Source organism: Chionomys nivalis, chromosome 15 (genome assembly GCF_950005125.1).
Source record: "Chionomys nivalis chromosome 15, mChiNiv1.1, whole genome shotgun sequence".
NCBI lineage: Eukaryota > Metazoa > Chordata > Mammalia > Rodentia > Cricetidae > Chionomys > Chionomys nivalis.
In genome coordinates this window covers 27,714,612-27,733,955 of record NC_080100.1, presented here as the reverse complement: position 1 = coordinate 27,733,955, position 19,344 = coordinate 27,714,612, and the positions used below count along the sequence as shown (strand labels likewise).

Genomic DNA, 19,344 nt, shown 5'->3' with positions numbered 1-19,344 from the left:
CTGGCCTACCTCTCTAATTCACATCTGTCTGTCTATATCACTGGTTCTCAGTCTTCCTAATGCTGAGACCCTTTAGTATAGTTCTTCACGTTGTGGTGACCCCCAATCATAAAATTATTTTTGTTGCTACATCATAAGTGTCACTTTGCTACTTTTATGGACTGTGATGCAAATATTTTTGAAGATAGAGGTTTGCCGAAGGGGGTTGCAACCCACAGGTTAAGAACTGCTGATCTAGATGTACATGTATGTGTATATATAAAATGTTTGAGGAAGAATTTCATTACGTAGCCCACCCTGGGCTCAAACTGATGATCTTTCTGACTCAGTCTCCCCAGTGTTGGCTTTACAGGTAAGTTACCATACTTGTACCTTATAAAAATATTTTGATGTAAAATTTTCTAAAATTAATTACTTACATTTATTTATAAAAATGTCCCCTCTTCACTTTAGAAAGATGAGATGGCATAGTGTCTTATGGAAGAAGACTCAGAACCACTGTCAGAAACATAAAAGCCTGCTTCTTCCTCTCCCACACATATTTACATGCTGTAGCTGATGATTTATTTTAGATATTTAAAAGTGTTTAAAACAATATTTGCAGGAAAGCTTCTCGTCGTCCTGTCCAACATCCAACTGCTCCTTTTTCATCTTTCATCTCTCTCAGTGGTGACCCTACCCTTCTAATTACTCAGAAGAAAAACAGCAATCTCTTCCATGACTTATCTTTTTGCTATGACCACATATTCTGTCAGCTGCTCTATGAAAGAGGATTGTCACTTTTCATTGTGTTAGTCTCTTCCATCTTGTCTCCTTTAGGTCTTTGCTTCTTTCTTTCAGTCTGTTCTCCACGCAATCACCAGTTCCACAGACACAGCGATTCCCTTAGCTCTTAAGTTAGGGCATTCAGCAATCACCAAAACCTTCCAGAGTTTTCTATCTTCCTCCGAATGAAAGCCACAGTTATTTTTTTTTTTTTTTTTTTTTTGGTTTTTCGAGACAGGGTTTCTCTGTGGTTTTGGAGCCTGTCCTGGAACTAGCTCTTGTAGACCAGGCTGGTCTCGAACTCACAGAGATCCGCCTGCCTCTGCCTCCCAAGTGCTGGGATTAAAGGCGTGCGCCACCACCGCCCGGCGAAAGCCACAGTTATTACAAAAGCCTGAAAATGACCATATCAATTCTTGTCTCTTCCACTCCCTTCCTTCCCAGTCTGCATCAGCTCTCCTGCTGCCTGTGCTTTCTTTGTGAGGAAGGCATGCTAGCATCTCAGAGTGGTTGCCCATGCCTTCCTGATGAAATACTTCCCTCTCAGAAACAGAAGCATTCTTTACTCAGCTGCCCCTACCTCAGGGGAGCCAATCCTGATGATCCTACATAACACTGCAGCTTCTCCCACACTCGGTGCTTGTTCCCCGAATTTCTCCATGGCTCCAACCCTTTCCATCCTCACTGGGATTCAACTCTACTAGAAAGACATTTTCTTTTTCATCACATGAAATGCTGCCTGGACTAAGGTAAGGGTACAATATTTGCTGAATGAATGACAAGCATCTAACTAATCTATCATTTCATCTAAATCCAAAGAACAGTCCTAGAGGAACAATACATGCTCAATACACGAGTCAACTATGGGTTCAGGCCACTGACATCCTTTCTCAGAGCATACCAGGGTTACTATAGACTTGCTTTTTCACTCAGTTTCCCTTCCCTGTTTTTGTGCGATACTGTTGTGATTCTTTTAGTCATCTTTCACCTGAATATCAGTCTTCTAACAGCTCTGCCTCTGTTGTCCCTCTCCAATCTATCAACCACGAGTGGCAAAGTCAATTTCTTGGAAACACTAACAACATATAGTGGTAGGTTAAAATAACAACTTGTGTGCTATTGTATTTTACCTCGATGTCATCATTTAACAGTCCCAAGCCTTAGTTGCAATATCTATAAAATGGGGTTCATAATAGAGCCTATCTCTTATGATGATTATATAAGACATAGGTTCTTTGGGTACTTTTTAAAAAGACATGGTAATGTTACTTTTGGCATTAAGACCAAGCCTATACTTTTTTGTGAGGCACACAAAGCCAATGGTGAATTTTCAAGGGGGTGCTAGACCTATGCAATTGCTCTTGAGTCCTTAACCATGTTTTTTTCTTTAGTCACCATTAGAATAGAGTAGTTTCGGGAAGGCCTGTGACACTTGGTAACTCTTATTCATACTTTATAACTGAACGGTCACAGTTTGGTTCAGCTGACTCCTCTTGATTCCACAGACATAGCAGGTCATTCATGCATTTGATCAACTATCTTGTTTTTTATGCATCTAAACATTTCAAGTCAAGGAACCTGTGTTGTGGCACACTGTCCTGCAATTATTTTGGAACCTCCCTATCCCACTACTTGACTGTATCATACAGTATAGTCAGTAAACAAGCAAGATCTCAGTGAGAGTCAGCTAGGTAAATGGGTAAGGCTTGCTATTGTCAGAGACAGGGGCAGAGCATGAATCTTTAACTAGTATCCTTGTGTGGTAGTTTGAGTGTAATTGGCCCCATAAGCTCATAGGGAGTGACACTATTAGGAGGTGTGGCTTTGTTGAAGTAGGTATATCCTTGTTGGAGGAAGTGTGTCCCTGTGGGGTGGGCTTTGAGGTCTCATATATGCTCAAGATAACTCCCAGCGAGATACACCATTTCCTGTTGCCATTAAGGACTCTGAGCTACTTCTCCAGCACCACATCTGCCTGCACACCACCATGCTCCCACTGTGATGATAATAGACTGAACTTATGAACTGTGAGCCTTCACCTCAAGTAAATATTTTTCTTTATAAGAGTTGCCATGGTCATGGTGTGTTTTCACAGCAAAAGAAACTCTAACCAAGACACTTTACAACTAACCCACCCATTCCCTCACTTAGCATCAGCTCTGCAGCTGGGGGAGGCCATTAAATAATAAGCAGCCTTGACAAACCCCTAGATAACCTTTTCTGCTTCTTACAGTTTTCCCAACCTTCTCTCTGGAAGGCAGACTTCCAGGTTTTGCTTGCTTCTGTCTGCAGCATTCAGTCACATTTCTGGCTCTCTTTCAGTCTGCTGCTGCCTAAGAAACCACGTTTGTCTGAGAGAAGGGGCAGGAATTCTGTGAGAAACAATGGACTCCTGTGGTTAGTAGGTCAGCTACTGAAAGTCTTTCGTTGCTTCCTTGCTTCTTGCTGTTTATACTATAATGCTGTAAACATGGACATCTCAGTTATGGTTGCTTGTTTTAGTTCCTCTTCATGTCCCTCGGATGGGCAATGAATCATCCATATGGCTCTTTGACTTGTTTCCTTGTGTTTTTCATCAGTGTTTGTTTGAAATCCTATAAACATGACTTTGGCCTGATTGTAGCTGTTTGGTTAATGCTAAAGTCTATGGTTATTTTGTTTTGTGATCAAGGCAATCTAGGCTTTGATTATAGCAATGATAGAGGTCAAAGGCCAACATTCTTCAGTATATCTGAATATGAAAACCTTGTCAAAAATTAAAGAAAAATTAAGAGTATGTTGAGTTAGTGCCTTGTTTTGGCAACAAGAATTCTGTTCAAGGTTAGAATTTGTGAAGGAAAGGATGAATTCTTTTCTAATTAGATTTTTTTCAGATCTATTTTTATTTTATGTTGCTTGCCTGCTTGTATGTATATTCACCAGGTGCATACCTGGTGCCACAAAGGTCAGAAAAAGATTCCTGGAACTGAGTTCTAGGAGGTTGTGAAACACCATGTGGGTGTCGGGTCCTCTGAAAGGAGCATCAAGTACTCTTAATTACCAAGCCATTCCTTAGACCCTGATCCATTTCTTCATAGCATTTACTACCAGGTTTCTTTTGCTTTAACTTTAAAATTGTATTTATTTATTTATTAGTATGGGTGTTTTGTCTGTGTACATGTCTGTGCACTGTGTATTTTGTGTTCAGAGGCCAGAAGAAGGTATCAGATGCCCCTAGACAAGTAGTTCTCAACCTATGGGTAGTGACCCCTTTGGGGGTTGAATGACCCTGTCACAGGGGTTGCCTAAGATTGTTGGAAAACACAGATATTTACATCATGATTCATAACAGTAGCAAAATCATAATTATGAAGTAGCAATGAAAATAATTTTATGCTTAGGGAGTCACCACAACATGAAGTATGGTATTAAAGGGGCACAGCATCAGAAAGGTTGAGAACCTCTGCCCTAGACTCAGGATGGCTGTTCGCTGCTACATGGATGATGGGAAACAAACCAGAGTTCCCTGGAGTGGTCTTAGCCACTGAGCATCTATCTAGCTCACCTACCAGACTTCCTTAAACTAGAGTCAGTTAATTTTCCTCTGTCTTTTTAGACTCCCATGAGACAGACTCCATATACCTAAAATCACAAAGTCTCTCTACTTGATTGTACTTGGAAGTTGGGGCTTCCTTTATATTTATTCTAAAGTCATGTCAAGTGAAACAAACCTGTGGCTTACCTATTTCATCAACAGTGAAACACTTTTGGTCCAACAAATCGCCATGTGTAGTTAGCTTGATGCAGTAGGGTATCCAAATGGAGGTGTACGATGAGTTGAAGTAACAGCTGTTTTCTCCAGCAGTGACATAGTCAGGGCATTCTTTCCATTCCTGGGTCCATTCATGAGCGATTCTGAAATGGAGGGTAAAATAGGATTAATCATTCCCCAAATTATGTCATAGCTTTAGTCAAAGTGAGATGTCCGACAGCCAGATTCAGAAAAGCCAAGACACAAATATCTCATGACATAAAAATGTAACATTTCAGCTGTACCCCTTCTAAGAAGCATCACATCTACAGACAGTATTAACTATTGTCTGAATATTGTCAGGAGCCTATATGTACTAAGATAAAACATCGGTGTATTGGGTGTATATGATGTGGGTTCTTAGCTGATGATCCAATAATTTCTTAGTGACCCAATCAATGGCTTATTCATTGATGGAGTCATGAGTTGATGGCATTATTGGGAATGGTAGGAAACAGAAGGTAGGACTGATTGGAGGAAACAGGTCACTGGGGTATGACATTGCAAAGGGTTATCTTCTTGCTAGTCCCTCTCCGTGTCCAGCTTATGAGCCAAGTAGTCTCTTCTATTGCCACCATGATGTTCTGTCTTCCCACAGGCCAATAGTATCAAATTCAATAGACCGTGGACTAAACCCTTTGCATCAGTGGGCTAAACTAAACCCCTCCTCCTTCAAATTGTTTCTCACATATTTGCCAAAGTGGTGAGATGATTGACATACATAAGCGGGGTAATTCGTTGTTTCTGTTTTATTTACTGGCCAGTCTCAGGTGAGAAGAGGGTTTCTAGGTGAGAAAGACACAGAGTCAGGGAACCTTTGAGAATGTAGGTTAAAGCAGGGCCTGATAACTTGCTAAAGTGCTTGCTGAACAAACACACAGAGCCCTGCAAGAACCCACGAAAATGTTGGTTGAGAAGGAGAGCACATGAAATCCAAACGCTGCGGTGGTAGAGACAGGATCATCCCCCTCGCATGCTCAGTCAGCTAGTCTATCCAAATAGGCAAGGCTCCAGATTCAGTGAGGGACTCTATCTTAAAAAATAAAAGGTGGCAAGCAACTGAAGAAGCCACCTGCCATCAACTTCTGCCCTCCACACACACACACACAACACACACACACACACACACACACACACACACACGCACGCACGCACGCACGCACGTGCACGTGACAGGAGTGACTGCGCAGGCGCAGGTACCAGGGCTGTTTGAGGCTGGTGGTGTTGGCAGCAATGGGCAGTGAATGAGAACACGGGTTCGGGGGAAGGCAAGGCAGGGCCTGGAAGGAAGGAATGAGAAGCCCCGAAGACACATTTACATTTCCTTCTTCACAGCTGCTTCCCAGGCTCGGTGTTTGGTACTAGGGATTTATCGGGGCCACAGAGACAGCTGCTGGTCAGCTGTTTGCACACACTTTGGATTAAAACAGCAGTGAATTTGAGACAGCAAACTGTTGCTCACATTCTAATTGGGAGTCTTAAAAGCTGCATGTCTTTAGATGAAAAGAAGATTCATCTATTATAGGGAGAGTAAGTGGAGAAAAAAGGAAGGAAGGGCAAGGTGTCTTTTTGTATGCGCATGCATCGTGTCTGTTGTGACAGCAAAAAGATCAGAGACAGGTGACTCCCTGAGTGGATGCATTTTTGTTTAATCTTGGCATTCAAACTAAGTGAATTAAAAAGTTTCACCAAAAATTGCCCAGAAAATTAGGCATTCATATAATATCAGAGATAATATCAGGTATATTGGTATTATGTAACCAATGGTGTCAATTAAAAAAAAGTGAGTCTTGGGATGGTGCAAAGATTCAGGGTAGCCCGCGGTCAGCAGGTCTGCGTTTATTGTAAGGAACCACGCAGCTCTGCCATGCTTCAGCTTCTGGACTTTGGTAATGTAAGGAGCCCTGTTCTGAGAAGTGTATGTGTAACCCCCTGGTTGGGTTTCTAAATCCGTTAGCTCCACAGGACACAGCTCTTACCAGAGTCAATTTCGATGTGAAGCAGGGTGGATCAGGAGTTGCTAGTTCAAAACACAACTATCAATCTTGGGTCCCCCTCCCACGCACCCACTTGCTTTTGTCTTTTGAGATGGGGTTTCTCTATGTAGCCCTGGCTGTCCCAGAACTTATTTTGTAGACCAGGTTGGCCTTGAGCTCAGAGATCTGCTAGCCTCTGCTTCCCGAATACTGGACTAAAGGCATGCCACCAAACCGGACTTAAGCTAGTAAATCTAAAAGCCAAATAAACAATCTTAAGGCACATGAAGTCACTTGTCTTCCCTTCCTATGCATGACATAACACCGTCTAAGAAAGCTACTTTAATCTTCTTAGCCCTCAAAAAGGGAAACTCTTCAGGTTTGCTCCCAGACTACCTCGTGACACAAATAAGGACTGTAGGAGATTTCCTTAAAAATAAAAACAGCACATAAATAAATAAATAAAATAAAAAGAGAGAGTGAAAGCAGTATTTTCTCCCTCAAGGTTTGGATTGGAGTAAAAATAAAGAGCGGAAAAGACATAAAAATAAAACCAGATTCCGGGCCCACAAACTTTAAATAATTCTAATTTAGAGATGCCAACCATTAACCACCATGACCAGCTCCTTTTACCAAGAAGCCATTGGATCATCTGGAGTCCTTGAACCCACAAGACACACATCCCACCTCTCTCTGGCATAATAAACATTGGGGAGGAACAAATCCAGCCCACCCCCACAGACAAGATTAGTCATTGTCCTACACCCCAGTAAATTGGGTCTCAAATCCTTTAGGAGAAAGTGCAATGGTACAAAACATTCTTTTTAAAGTAAATTGTAAGTAAAATAAAACGATTAAAACAGCGAGGTTGACATTGGGCAGCTTCAGCGGCCTCCCGTGAAGTCTTCCAAAAAGCTTTGCCGCACTTGCCAGTGCTGCTTTCTACCGTGCCTCTGCTTTGCATGCATGCTGGGTCCCCTTCCAGTGCAGAGGCTGGATTTGGCAGCATCTCCATCACAGGTCGTCAGAGTCTGCTCTGAATCAGCTGCTTTCATAAGCTGGGGCCATCTCCTCTGCCAGCTTACCTGGCTAGGATCGGGTTCAAGCAGAACACGAGGGCTTGCGCCCTTCTGCCTTGCTGACAGCTCTGCATGCTTAGACTCTTGTATGCTTTGGATTCCAAGAACAGTCCATTGAACTGAAGGTTGGCACCTGGCATGTGTGTGTGTGTGTTCTGCCTCCACAGGTTACAATGTTGACTGAAAGCATGCTGCCGTGTTGTGAGTCAGGGATGAGAGGAGTGGTTCTATAGTTTCAGGAGTTGCCTAGGAAGGAACACTCAGAAACAATAATGCGAGTTGGACGTGCCCTCTGTGCCATTGTCTCTGGGTAAGTGGGTGCTGAGAATCCACAGGTCAGTGTGGCTTCATCCTGATCTCCTAACTCTCAACTGTACCCTTCTCAGATAAACAGAACTGAGGGCTTATGTGGTTTGGCTAGGATATGCAAAGCATTTTTTTTTTTTTTTTTTTTTTTTTTTTTTTTTGTAGAGAAAACACAAAATACTGATTTGGGAAGTTATGGGTTGGCACTCGGTTATGTATTAATGGTTATGTGTGTGTGTGTCGGGGGGGGTTGTATATTTTTCTCCTGAGATTCTAGGCTCTACTAGGGATAAAACAAGGATATTCTCCTGAACGTGTCTACAAGTTTTCCTTCCTCTGGTCACACTTGCAGCAGAATCTTTGTTAGTTCCCAGGCTGATTACAGACTGGGGTGCTGGGAGGATGGGGATGGGCGGGATGTGGGGGTGGGGATGGGGGGAGACCTGCGGACAGATTACTGTGGCTCTGATGGAAGAAAGCAAGAGACAGCATGTTTGTGAGGGCTTCATATCTCTGGATTTATCTTTTGGCTTTCAATTAAGTTAGGTGACTATGAGGAGGGTAGAAAAACCATCGTCCAAGGGTGGAACCAGTTCAGGATATTGACCTATTGTTTCTCGGATCAGTTTGGTCAATGGTGACTGCATAAAAGCTTCTCATTTGTTTTGAAAACTCTAATTGTCTGAGCTGACCAAGCAAGGTATAAACATGGCATATTGTGGGTTTCTCTTTCTTTTCATTTTAGAGATAACAGAATCAGTTCACACATATTGAAAAGTGTTCCCAAACACCTTTCCTTCATGTCTGAGTCTATCCACCTGTCTGTCTGTCTATCTGCCTCTACTGGGCCATAGCTCTCCACAGTACAGTCGTGTAAATTGTGGCCAAACTACCTCATCTCTGTGTGCCTTCAGGGGCGGGGTGTTCTGTGATGCCTCTTATAACTAAAAGGTGTATAGGGCCAGTCTTGGTTATTCACTTACAGTTTTTATTATTGGTAAATCAAACACTCAGGTAGGCGTTAGAAAGTTCTTATAGTCTACCAATAATCACAAGCCATAAAAATCAAAAAATCACTTCTATAGCTCTGGAATCTGGATGCTATATCATTATTATTTAAAAACTAATATTATATATTAATTTTAAGAAAATATTTATCTATTTATTGTGTACTTACTATGAGACTGCACCGTGCCATATTTTTCTAGCTAAGGAAAACCCTCATAGAAAGCTAAGAGCTGTGTCTATTGTCAGCCTCCTGGAAGCGAAGAGACAGAGCTGAGCCCAGCTTGACTAATTTTCTGTCACTTGGTGAGCAAGGGCTGAAGCCAGGATGGATGGCTGGAGACTGGCTCTGACTAACTGCCCCTTCCATTTTCCTTCCCGTTCCTGTCATCCATGGGGTACAAAGTGTCATTCTCAGATCTGTGGACGAGAGTCTAAGATCAAGTCGCCTCGCTAACTGCAGCTTCTCTTAGGACTTCCCTTGGGGTTTGTGTGGGGCCGGGCAGTGGTGGCGCACGCCTTTAATCCCAGCACTCGGGAGGCAGAGGCAGGCGGATCTCTGGGTGTTCGAGGCCAGCCTGGTCTACAAGAGCTAGTTCCAGGACAGGCTCCAAAGCTACAGAGAAACCCTGTCTCGAAAAACCAAAAAAAAAAAAAAAATATCTAGGATAGAGGATTTTGGATGGTCCCAACACAAAATAATGATAAATGTCCAATGTGATAGATACAACAGTTGTTTTGGTTTGATAACTACATATCATATAGGTATTTTCAAATATCACAGTGCACCCCATAAATTATACTTTTACTGTGTGTATTAAAAGTGGTAGAAGAGAAAAGGAAGACATTTCAGGGGGATGGAACTTAAGTACTGCGTGATGACCAGATTTCTAGATGCTTGTTTTCCTTGGCTGGTGTCAGTCTAAAAATGAAAGATCAAGTTCCCTCATTTAGTTTAATTAATTTAAGACAATGGTCTGTTCTGTAGAAAACAAATGGAGGCTTTTCAAAACACAAAGGAAGATTCAGTGTTCTTCCGTGGCCTACAAGCACTGGCGCAGTATCTGAGTATCACTGTGACCTCTACCCATGTCACCCTCCCAAGTTTTCAGTCTCCTGCCATCTGTACAGGCTCTTCTGATTCTCAGACTTGCCAACATGACTGCAGGGCATCTCACTTTTAATTTTCTTCACCTCCACAGACGTCCTCATATACACAGACACCCCTCATATACACAGACGCCCCTCATATACACAGACGTCCCTCATATACACAGAAGTTCTTCATATCGTACGCAGTTTCTCTCACTTCATTTCCTTCGCTGATTTAACACACTGCATAAGAGAGGTCCCTGAGACATCCTCAGCTCCAGTATTGCTCAAGCCTTATTACACATGCACACAGGCATGCCCACATCCTCTCACTCATAATCTGAATCACCCCTCTCCTATTCTCTATCCGATCCACACTGACAGAATAATGGAGAAAAGTCAGAAGGGCACGAAGCCTTCACCTTCTAGCATAGAACACCTGGACCGATCCTGGGGTCTTTAAGTCTTGATAGTTGCCTACTGTCCAGTAGCATGAAAATGTCTCCAGTTCAGGCGAACGGCACTTGGTGAATTGAGGCTGCCCAGGAGACCCTGTAGAATAAGGAGAAAATCCATGCAAGGAATTAGGAGGGTCATGTCAAGTTCCCATGAAACATACATATGAAGTGTATAAAGAAAGAACTGCTGGGATAAAGCCAGCTTATTCCCTATCTAGGAGGCGATTTGGGAAAGCTGTTTTCCTGGCTCATCATCTCCACATCTATTGCTGGCTGCTGTCAGTCATCAATTCTGAAGTCAAACTGTTGTGCCTTCATTTCCAGAATTCTTTCTTTGGGCCTGTTTAAGATAGCGCTCGAGAAAGGGATTTGGGGACAGGTAGTTCATTTGGGAAGCTTGCCTAGGACTAGGAGTGAGATAAAGAACAGAGAGGGGCAAGGTCCTAAGGAATGAGTAAGCCTAAAGGTGGTATTCCCTTTCAAATCATCCTTGAAAAGAACGTTGCAATAGATATGAGTTCAGTCTTTGTTCCCAGATTATTTCCCACCTGTACAAAGGAAGATGACTCACATTCTGAAGAAACTTTAGCATTAACACTATTGTACTCAAATACTTTGAAATATTATATGCATTTCTTCTTTGGAGGTTTTGTATGTGTGTGTGTATGCATGTACACGTGAGCATGTTCAGTAGTACATGTGTGTGTGCATATGTATATACATGTTTATGTGAATGCGTTCAGTAGCGTGTGTGTGTGTGTGTGTGTGTGTGTGTAGGCCAAAGGTTGACATTTGATTTTCTCTCTGCCTCTTATCTCATGTTTTAGACAGGGTCTCACTGAATTTGGAGTTTGCCATTTAGGCAGACTGACTGGCCAGCAAGACCCAGGAATTCACTTGTCTGCTTCCCTAGTACCAGGGTTAGAGATATGTACCACATGCCTGACTTTCATGTGGGTGTCGGGGATTCAAACTTGGTTTCTCATACCTCACACTTTAGCCACTTAGGCATCTTCTCAGACCCCAAAGTCTTTATTTAAAAGTGAGGATTTCAAGATATAGACATAGGGAGAGAGACGGATGTTAAATTGAAGCAGGGCAGGGGAAGCTAGTAGTAAGGATGGGTTGGGGATGGATATCCCCAAGACTCATTGTATATGCACATGGGATTTAAAACAAAAGTAAAAACACAAAAGATGAGGATTCCCATTTCGAGTTACAGCTTCATTTTAGTTGTTATTACTCTTTACATTGTATTTTATGTTACATCACATTAGCATTTTACATGCATATTTCATTCAGTACTGACTACAGATTGCCTTTTGCTTTCTGAAAAAAATTCAGAGGTAGGGACAGAAATGACAAGTTTACACATCCTCTCAATTCAACTTTCCAAAATCAGTCGCCTGGGAACCTCCAGTCTTCCACACTGGAACCAACAGAGACGGTTTAAAAATAGTTCTTTGCTTATTTCTAGAGACTTGAATTTCTTTGGGGGTACAATGTAGGGATATATTTTAAAAAGATTCCTTATGTAGGGCCTGGCAGTGGTGGCGCACACCTTTAATCCCAGCACTTGGGAGGCAGAGGCAGGCAAATCTCTGTGAGTTCGAGGCCAGCCTGGTCTACAAGAGCTAGTTCCGGGACAGGCTCCAAAGCTACAGGGAAACCCTGTCTCAACAAAGAACAAACAAACAAATGTTCCTTCTGTACTTGCAATGTGTATTCCAGTTTGAGAAGCACAACTGCAGATGAACTTATGTATGAGGCTCGAAGATGGGGCTTTTGCCTAGCTGTGTTCATGGGACTGTTCCAGCAGAGGTGTGCACCAGCTCCTGGTGGACGCACGAGGAGCCCCATTGAGGATGTCATTTTCATCTCAGAAACACTTCTTAGAACAATGCTTCATGAAAACCGGGAGTAGGAAAGCTATTTAAAATCTCTGTGCAAAACTGTATGTCTATATGATACTTGTGTTTAAATACCCAGAGAATACAATCACAATAAAAATCAAAACGGTATAGTGAGGTTTCTATTAAATTAATTCAGAAACTTCCAGGAGTGTTGTATTGATTTTTTTTTAATATTTGCATTGATATTGTTTTTAGAAGTTGATAAAGTTTGCTCTTGCATCCAAGGCTACAATGGTGGAAAAAAAAATGCTGCTTGCATTGCGTCCCATCAACACTACCGGGCCGGGATTGATTTGCAGATCAGAAGGGCTGCACAGTTTAAGTGAGCTTTTTCCACTGGCTCTCCCCTTGGAGGAAGATGATCCCCTAGACAGCCCACAGAGGAGGGCTGCTACATCGAAGGATTAATTTCCAGAGACGCTTTTCTGTGCTGGACTCACAACACAGCAGAAACAAATCCCAAAAGGAAACAGCACATACTGTCCCAAAGTCTGCTTGGGGGCTGGGGCTTAGGGAGAAGCGAAAAGAGGATCTAATGTGAGAAGGGAAGGGAGTGGGGAAAGAAGTCTTAGAAGGGAAGGGTGGTTTTCTTCTGAGAAATAGAGACTCCCCAGCATACCATGTCTTGAAAACCATGTGTTTCCAACAGTCTAATGCTTGTCACCTCTTAACACACAGTAGAAGATTGAGCTATCTTTCATGGGGCGGGGATGGCAACTTGAAGGGGAAGTCTTTCTCCTTGACTACAATAATTTCCACCAGTTGATAACTTCCTTTTGATTTAGGGTGGCAATAAACAAACAATAAGGGGAATAAGAAAGCAAAACAAGGAAAAATAACACGGCGTGGGCTGCTCTCCCCAAACTGATTGTTAGGCCCTATTGTTGAAGACAACACTTACATATCTCATTGAACATGGGGACATTGAGCCAGTGCCTAACTATCTCACCCTACTGACCAGGTTGATGGTACTAGAAGGTACTCTGCACTCTACCAGAAGAGATCCAGCTGCAAATGCTTCAATCTACAATAGTGACTTGACTGCACGATACCTACATGACTAACTTACACCATAATAATGGTACAAATATCGTGGAAGTAGCCAACCACTATGTGCTTAGATCCAAGGCTCACTCCATGAGATGGAACCCATGTTTTATACTGTATGGGTAGCATGAACGGTCAAGAACCTGAGAACAATAGATTATAGACCTAGGAAAAAATTATATACTATTGCTCCACTAAAGAAGCATAGTTATAAAATAACTCCTAATGATATTCTGCTATACCTGGAGATCAGCATTTCACTCAGCCACCATCAGAGAAAATCATCACCCCTGCACTAGATAGGAACTAATATATACACTCGCAACTGGAAAAAGTGCAAAGTGAGAGACTTTGGAATATTTAGTTATAATTTGGATGCCTTCGTCAAATCCTTACCCTCAGCGCTCAGAGAGCTATGTAGAATGGGAGGCAGAAAGATTATAAGAGCCCGAGGGCATGGATGATGCCAAGGAAACAGTGTCTTCCTGACACCACAGGACTGACACACATATGAACTCACAGAGACTAGGACAGCATGGGCAGGGCCTGCACAGGTCAAAGCCAAATGAGGTCCCAACGCTGAGAGGGAAAAGTGGATACAATCCCAATGGTAATCAAGAAATGATCTCCAATTCACAACTGTTTGCAGGGGACGATTGATTCCTTCAATGGAGTCTCTCTGAGTATACAACCCATACTTAAAAGAAGCTCCCCGTCCAGCAATAGATGGCCAGCCCCAAATTAACTCAATGGCTTTTGGGGGGATTTTTTTTCATCTCATATTGCTTTGTTTGGGCATTTTCCCCCTTGCCAATTTTTTGCCTGTATATTATGTTTCCAATGTTGTAGGTTTTTTTTTGGGGGGGGGCGGGGAGGGAGTGACATTGCATGTTTGTATTTCTAATGTTTTATTTTTAAAAATTCTGTTCTTGTTAATTTTTTTATTTCCTGTTTGTTTCCTAAATAGAGACAGAAAAGAGGCATGGAGTTGGATGGTGGGGAGGATCTGGAAGGAGATGAGGGAAAGGGAGACTGTGATCTGAATACATTATATGAAAGAGTTTTTATTTTCAATAAAAAGATAACATTCTTAACATGATCAAGAAAAAAAATCACCAAATTAAACTTGTACAAAGACATACTTGAAAAAAAAAATGGTTTTAGGGCTGGCTTTCAGTGATAGAGCCTTGACTATTGTGTGAGGCCCTGAAATAGATTCTCAGCATCACAAAAAGAAAATACAAATAAATGACTTTGATATATGGCTTCCATCCTAAATGCTGAAAAAATTGAAAGACCAAATCAGTGTGTATGGTAATAAAGCATGAAAAATTGAGGAAGGAAACACTACAATCATAAAAACACACCAGACCAAATGACCCGGGCTCATTACGGTAGAACTTGGGTTTTGGAAAGGATCCTGTATATGCAGTCAGTCAGCCTCCCTGCTCTCCAGAAGGAATGATTACTGCAGAATGTAAGCCAAATGAGGAAACACTGTCAGCTGAAATGGTCTCATATGTTGGGAGGCTTGCATAAGCACACAGGTCGAGGCCAAGTGTGGTGAAATTGTAATGTTCCTTCTACGAGGGATAAACAAGAGATGGTGGTTCCAGCTGAGAGATCTTCCACTGCCTTATCTGTGCTTCCCAGGGTTTGGGTGATGAGGAGCACACGTGTGCCAGTGATTTAGGAACAGGTATGTATTTAGCCTTTCTATTTGGGTCAGGCAGCATTGAAGAACAAAACACATGTGATTCTTAAAGATTTGATGAGTACATATTTGACATCATAATGCCATGATGATAGAAAGGAATGACTGTACTCGGTGTCGTTGCTTTACAAGGTCCTCATTTAGATTAGTAGTGAAACGGAAGGGGGGAAGTGACAAAATAATGGTCATTAAGTGTTCTTGAGGGTCATGTGACAGCTACTGTCTTGCACACGAAGGTGCTATTATTGTCCCCATTTTGTAGATGTGAAAACTGAAACACAGAGAAATAAAAGAACAGTAAAAAGGTCACCTTGCTATTGGTACAGCCCTAATTGTCACCAAGCAGTTATGTCTCAAAGTCTTTATTCTCAATCATTTCACATGTGGCTTTCAAAGTTTTAAGAAGTGTTCCCTGAGAAGAAGATATTTTTACATAACTTCCCCATATATATGATTTATGTATGTTTTCTATATGTACATGTATATAAAATGAAAATCTCACAACTATGATCCTCACTGTATTTAGTAAATTTCTGACTGTATATAGTCATATAAATACACATACACATACTATATACATATGTACAATGCTGCTTGCGACCTTGTAAGCTGATTTACTAATGGCTTACCACTTTCTGTTTAAGAAGTAATACTTACCAAACTAATCATCCTTCTACCGAAGTTGAAAATTAATTTTGGCTTCTAATTCTTTCAAAACAAGGGAAGAATGTTTCCTTTGCTGGCACATGACTTAGACCTATTTGTGAATTTTTTTTTTCTAATTTGTAGTAAGATCTACGTTACCTTTAATACAACTTTTCTGATGACATGTGGCCTTTAGAATGACTTCATGGGGATCAGGAATCACCATGGTGAGCTATGCTGTGACTGTCAGGACTGCCGGGGAGGCCAGCCTCCACTAAGTAGCTTCATTTTAGCTTAAGGTGACACCCATGCTTTCACAGAAGCTCTGTAGAGGTCCCATACATTCCACTAGAATCGCATTATTTATTAAAAATATGAACAATTCTTTATTTTGGTGGTCCTCTTGACAACCAATGGAAACTACCAGAAAGCAACTCGTTGATGCTAGGTAGAAACTGGCAACTTCAGTTTTGGTCCCAGATTCGCAGATTCTATATTCACTACCACTTTATACAGTCTGTGAAATCTTAATCAGATTTATTTAAACCCCGTTAGTTAGTTAAATGAGGATATTGGTTAAAGGAGATTATCACAGGGTCATTGTAAAGATTAAGTGAGCTAACACATGCAAAGTTCTGGGAATAGTGCTTGATACAGAATAAGCATTCCATAAATGTTCGCTGTGACTGCAACTTTTATGTCAATTGTGATAATCACCTTATGAAGCATTGACTGTTGGTGTAGTAAATCATGACCATTGTTAAGCCTGAAATTCATCCCGTTATCATGTCTATTTGTACTGTGAAACCATGTAATTAAGGTCCACGGGCGCTAGGTGTGCCATGTGAGGGGGTCTGGCATATGAAGTGTGTATGGTGTAGAGTTAGCTTTATCCTCACGATTGGGAGATGGTTTTCTGTTGTGCTCTCTATAGTCTCAGCTTTTGAAGTCTGAGATCTGGAAAACTGGGAAATGTTGTTACATTATTATGACTTGCATTAAAACGAGGTTCCAAGCAAATGCTTTCTCTCTGTATTTCTGAGAATCCATTGAAAAAGAATGTATCAAATGTGTGAAAAAGCATATGGGGGAAGAATTACCAGCAATTCATCCAGATGTTGTGGAACTGGCTTTCAAAGGGTCTCTGGGATGTTTACAATGTCACCTGATGCTTGGTGACAGGCACTCAGGAATCTGAGCAGGAGCTTTATCGAGCTATTGGCAATACTCATTTCAGGAAAACCAGGTGAGAAAGGAAGAGTGCAGAACTCAAATTGTATGAGTCCAAGTTCTCTTACCAACTAGTAGTACAATCAAGTGGTCCAGCTCCTACCCAAAGCCAGTCTAGTCAGGATGGACTTGCTGGTTGAAATTCTGATTTAGTATTTTACTTTTTGAAAGAAAATGAAGCCTGAAATTCTTTTTTTTTTTTCTTTTGATTTTCGAGACAGGGTTTCTCCGTAGCTTTTTGGTTCCTGTCCTGGAACTAGCTGTTGTAGACCAGGCTGGCCTCGAACTCACAGAGATCCGCCTGCCTCTGCCTCCCGAGTGCTGGGATTAAAGGCGTGCGCCACCACCGCCCGGAAGCCTGAAATTCTTGCTCTGCCTGTGCTCAGTGCCAGGGACACTGGGTTTACTGAGCAGTCGGTGCCTGCTACAGAGCAGCTCTACACTGTGCAGTTCCATCTACAGGGATGCGCTCTGTGTTCATCCTGCTGGAGACTCCTCACTCGAAGCTCTGCTTTTTTGACCAAACACCCTTCTGAAGTGTACATGCCATTTCCCGAATGACCTACTGTTTAGAGCTGGAGATATTCACTGATTTATTTGCTTAAGAGAGTTGAAGTTCTGTTTCAGTAAATATTCTATCTTTGAGGAATATTGGCCGATTAAAATGCTGCAAATAAGTCTGCAACTAAACTGCTCACAGATAATATGATGACAAAGAATGGATCTGAGAAGCTCTGGTAGACATTTTGGTTTTAAATTTATGGAGCTGCCAAATAATAATGAAACTATAGATACTGAGATTGAAAACATAGTGTTGGCTATTAGTAAAAAGGCTTTAAACTGTAATGGTACTGGTAAACAGTTAACATGGTATTTTCTAGTAGAAAATACTGAATGTAAGTAATTCACACTCATGCTAGATTTTCTTTGTGGTTTTCTCTACAAAATTGAGAAAATGCAGCTGTAAAATCTTAGGAATTTGTTTAGAATTGAAAAGCAGAGCCTATAAAATCTCTACTTAACTTTATTATTTTTAAAAAAAAATCATCATTTTGAATTCAAATCCAGTGAAATTTGAAAAGTAGATTCCTGGGTCATTAAAATGTTTGTAAAGTTGACATCCATTGAAGGCACCAGCTGAATTTCCATGGGCCTTGAATGCCAATCACTGAACTTGGTTGTATTTTAGGAAAGTTCTTCTATCGGGCCTGGGAGATAAAATGAACTGCACACAGGCTGCACTGACAGGTTATTTGGGGACCACGCTGGGAGACCAAGGGCTGTGCTGCTCACAGCAGTCATTCAGTTTTTTGTAACTTGATTTTTGTTTTCACAGAATTCTTTCATTGTTTAGTTCTTTTAGTAATTGCAACCAAAGTCAATTTATTCTAATTTCCAGTGCTCAAGCAGAATCACTTCTTTACTTTTCTTCTCCATGGCATTTGTCTGATGAATTTATTTATTCATGACTTTCACATTATTACATTTAATCATCGTGGACAGAGTTTAAAGTTTCAAAGTATTCCTTTTGTTCTAGATCTCAGGTTTTTAACCTATCAATTCTGTGAAAAGGACTGTGTACTAGTCATCTTTCTGTCTCTATGATAAAATACCCAAGATAAAAATTGTAAAGAGGAAAAATTATTTTGGCTTAACCTTTTGGAAGTCAAACCATGACTAACTAATTGGGCCCATTCCCTTGTGTCTGTGGAGAGGTGGCATATTAGGGGCTGAAGGGCATATGTGGTAAAGCAAATCTGCTCACCTCATTGCAAAGAAGCGAAGAAAAGAGAGAGGTAATGGGCCAAAGTCTCAGTTCTTTAATGACAAGCTCCTGGTGACATAAAGATCTCCCACTATGCCCCATATTTTTTCTTTTTATTGATTCTTTGTGGATTTCACTTCATGTACCCCAAATCCACTCATCTCCCCATCCCTTTGTATCTTCCCTCTGACCTTCCCCCTCAAAATAAAATAAGATAAAATAAAATAAATATATAAAAATCTCATTATGGAAGCTGTAGTGTGTCACAGTGAGTCACACAGTACACCCTCTAGTTCATACATCTTTACTTACAAGTGTTCATTAAAATGAGCCAACTAGCACACTTCATGGTCGAGAAGGCAAGGGCATTATTTCCTTGGTATATTTTTTCTGTCTGGAGAGGGGATCTATCAAGGTATATACAAAATTCCAAAATACTAATCATTGGGAAGATGAAAATAAGAACATACTTTAAATATGCATAACTTATGGCCTTGCAGAAGAACATACTGAGAAAATACTAGTAGAATTACTATACTTTTACTATTTTTTTTAAAAA

At 41.3% G+C, this 19,344-nt stretch overlaps 1 protein-coding gene across 2 annotated transcripts in view; it reads right to left on the bottom strand.

Annotated features, from left to right (window-relative positions):
• The window catches only part of Ghr (growth hormone receptor), a 226,715-nt gene that overhangs the window by 14,957 nt on the left and 192,414 nt on the right, over positions 1–19,344 (bottom strand). For both annotated transcript variants that reach the window (XM_057789429.1, XM_057789430.1), the window contains exons 4-5: positions 10,436–10,565; positions 4,487–4,659 (exon numbers count right to left, since the gene is read on the bottom strand). In XM_057789429.1, coding sequence (XP_057645412.1) covers positions 4,487–4,659; positions 10,436–10,565 — 303 coding nt within the window. The remainder of the gene's footprint in view (positions 1–4,486; positions 4,660–10,435; positions 10,566–19,344) is intronic.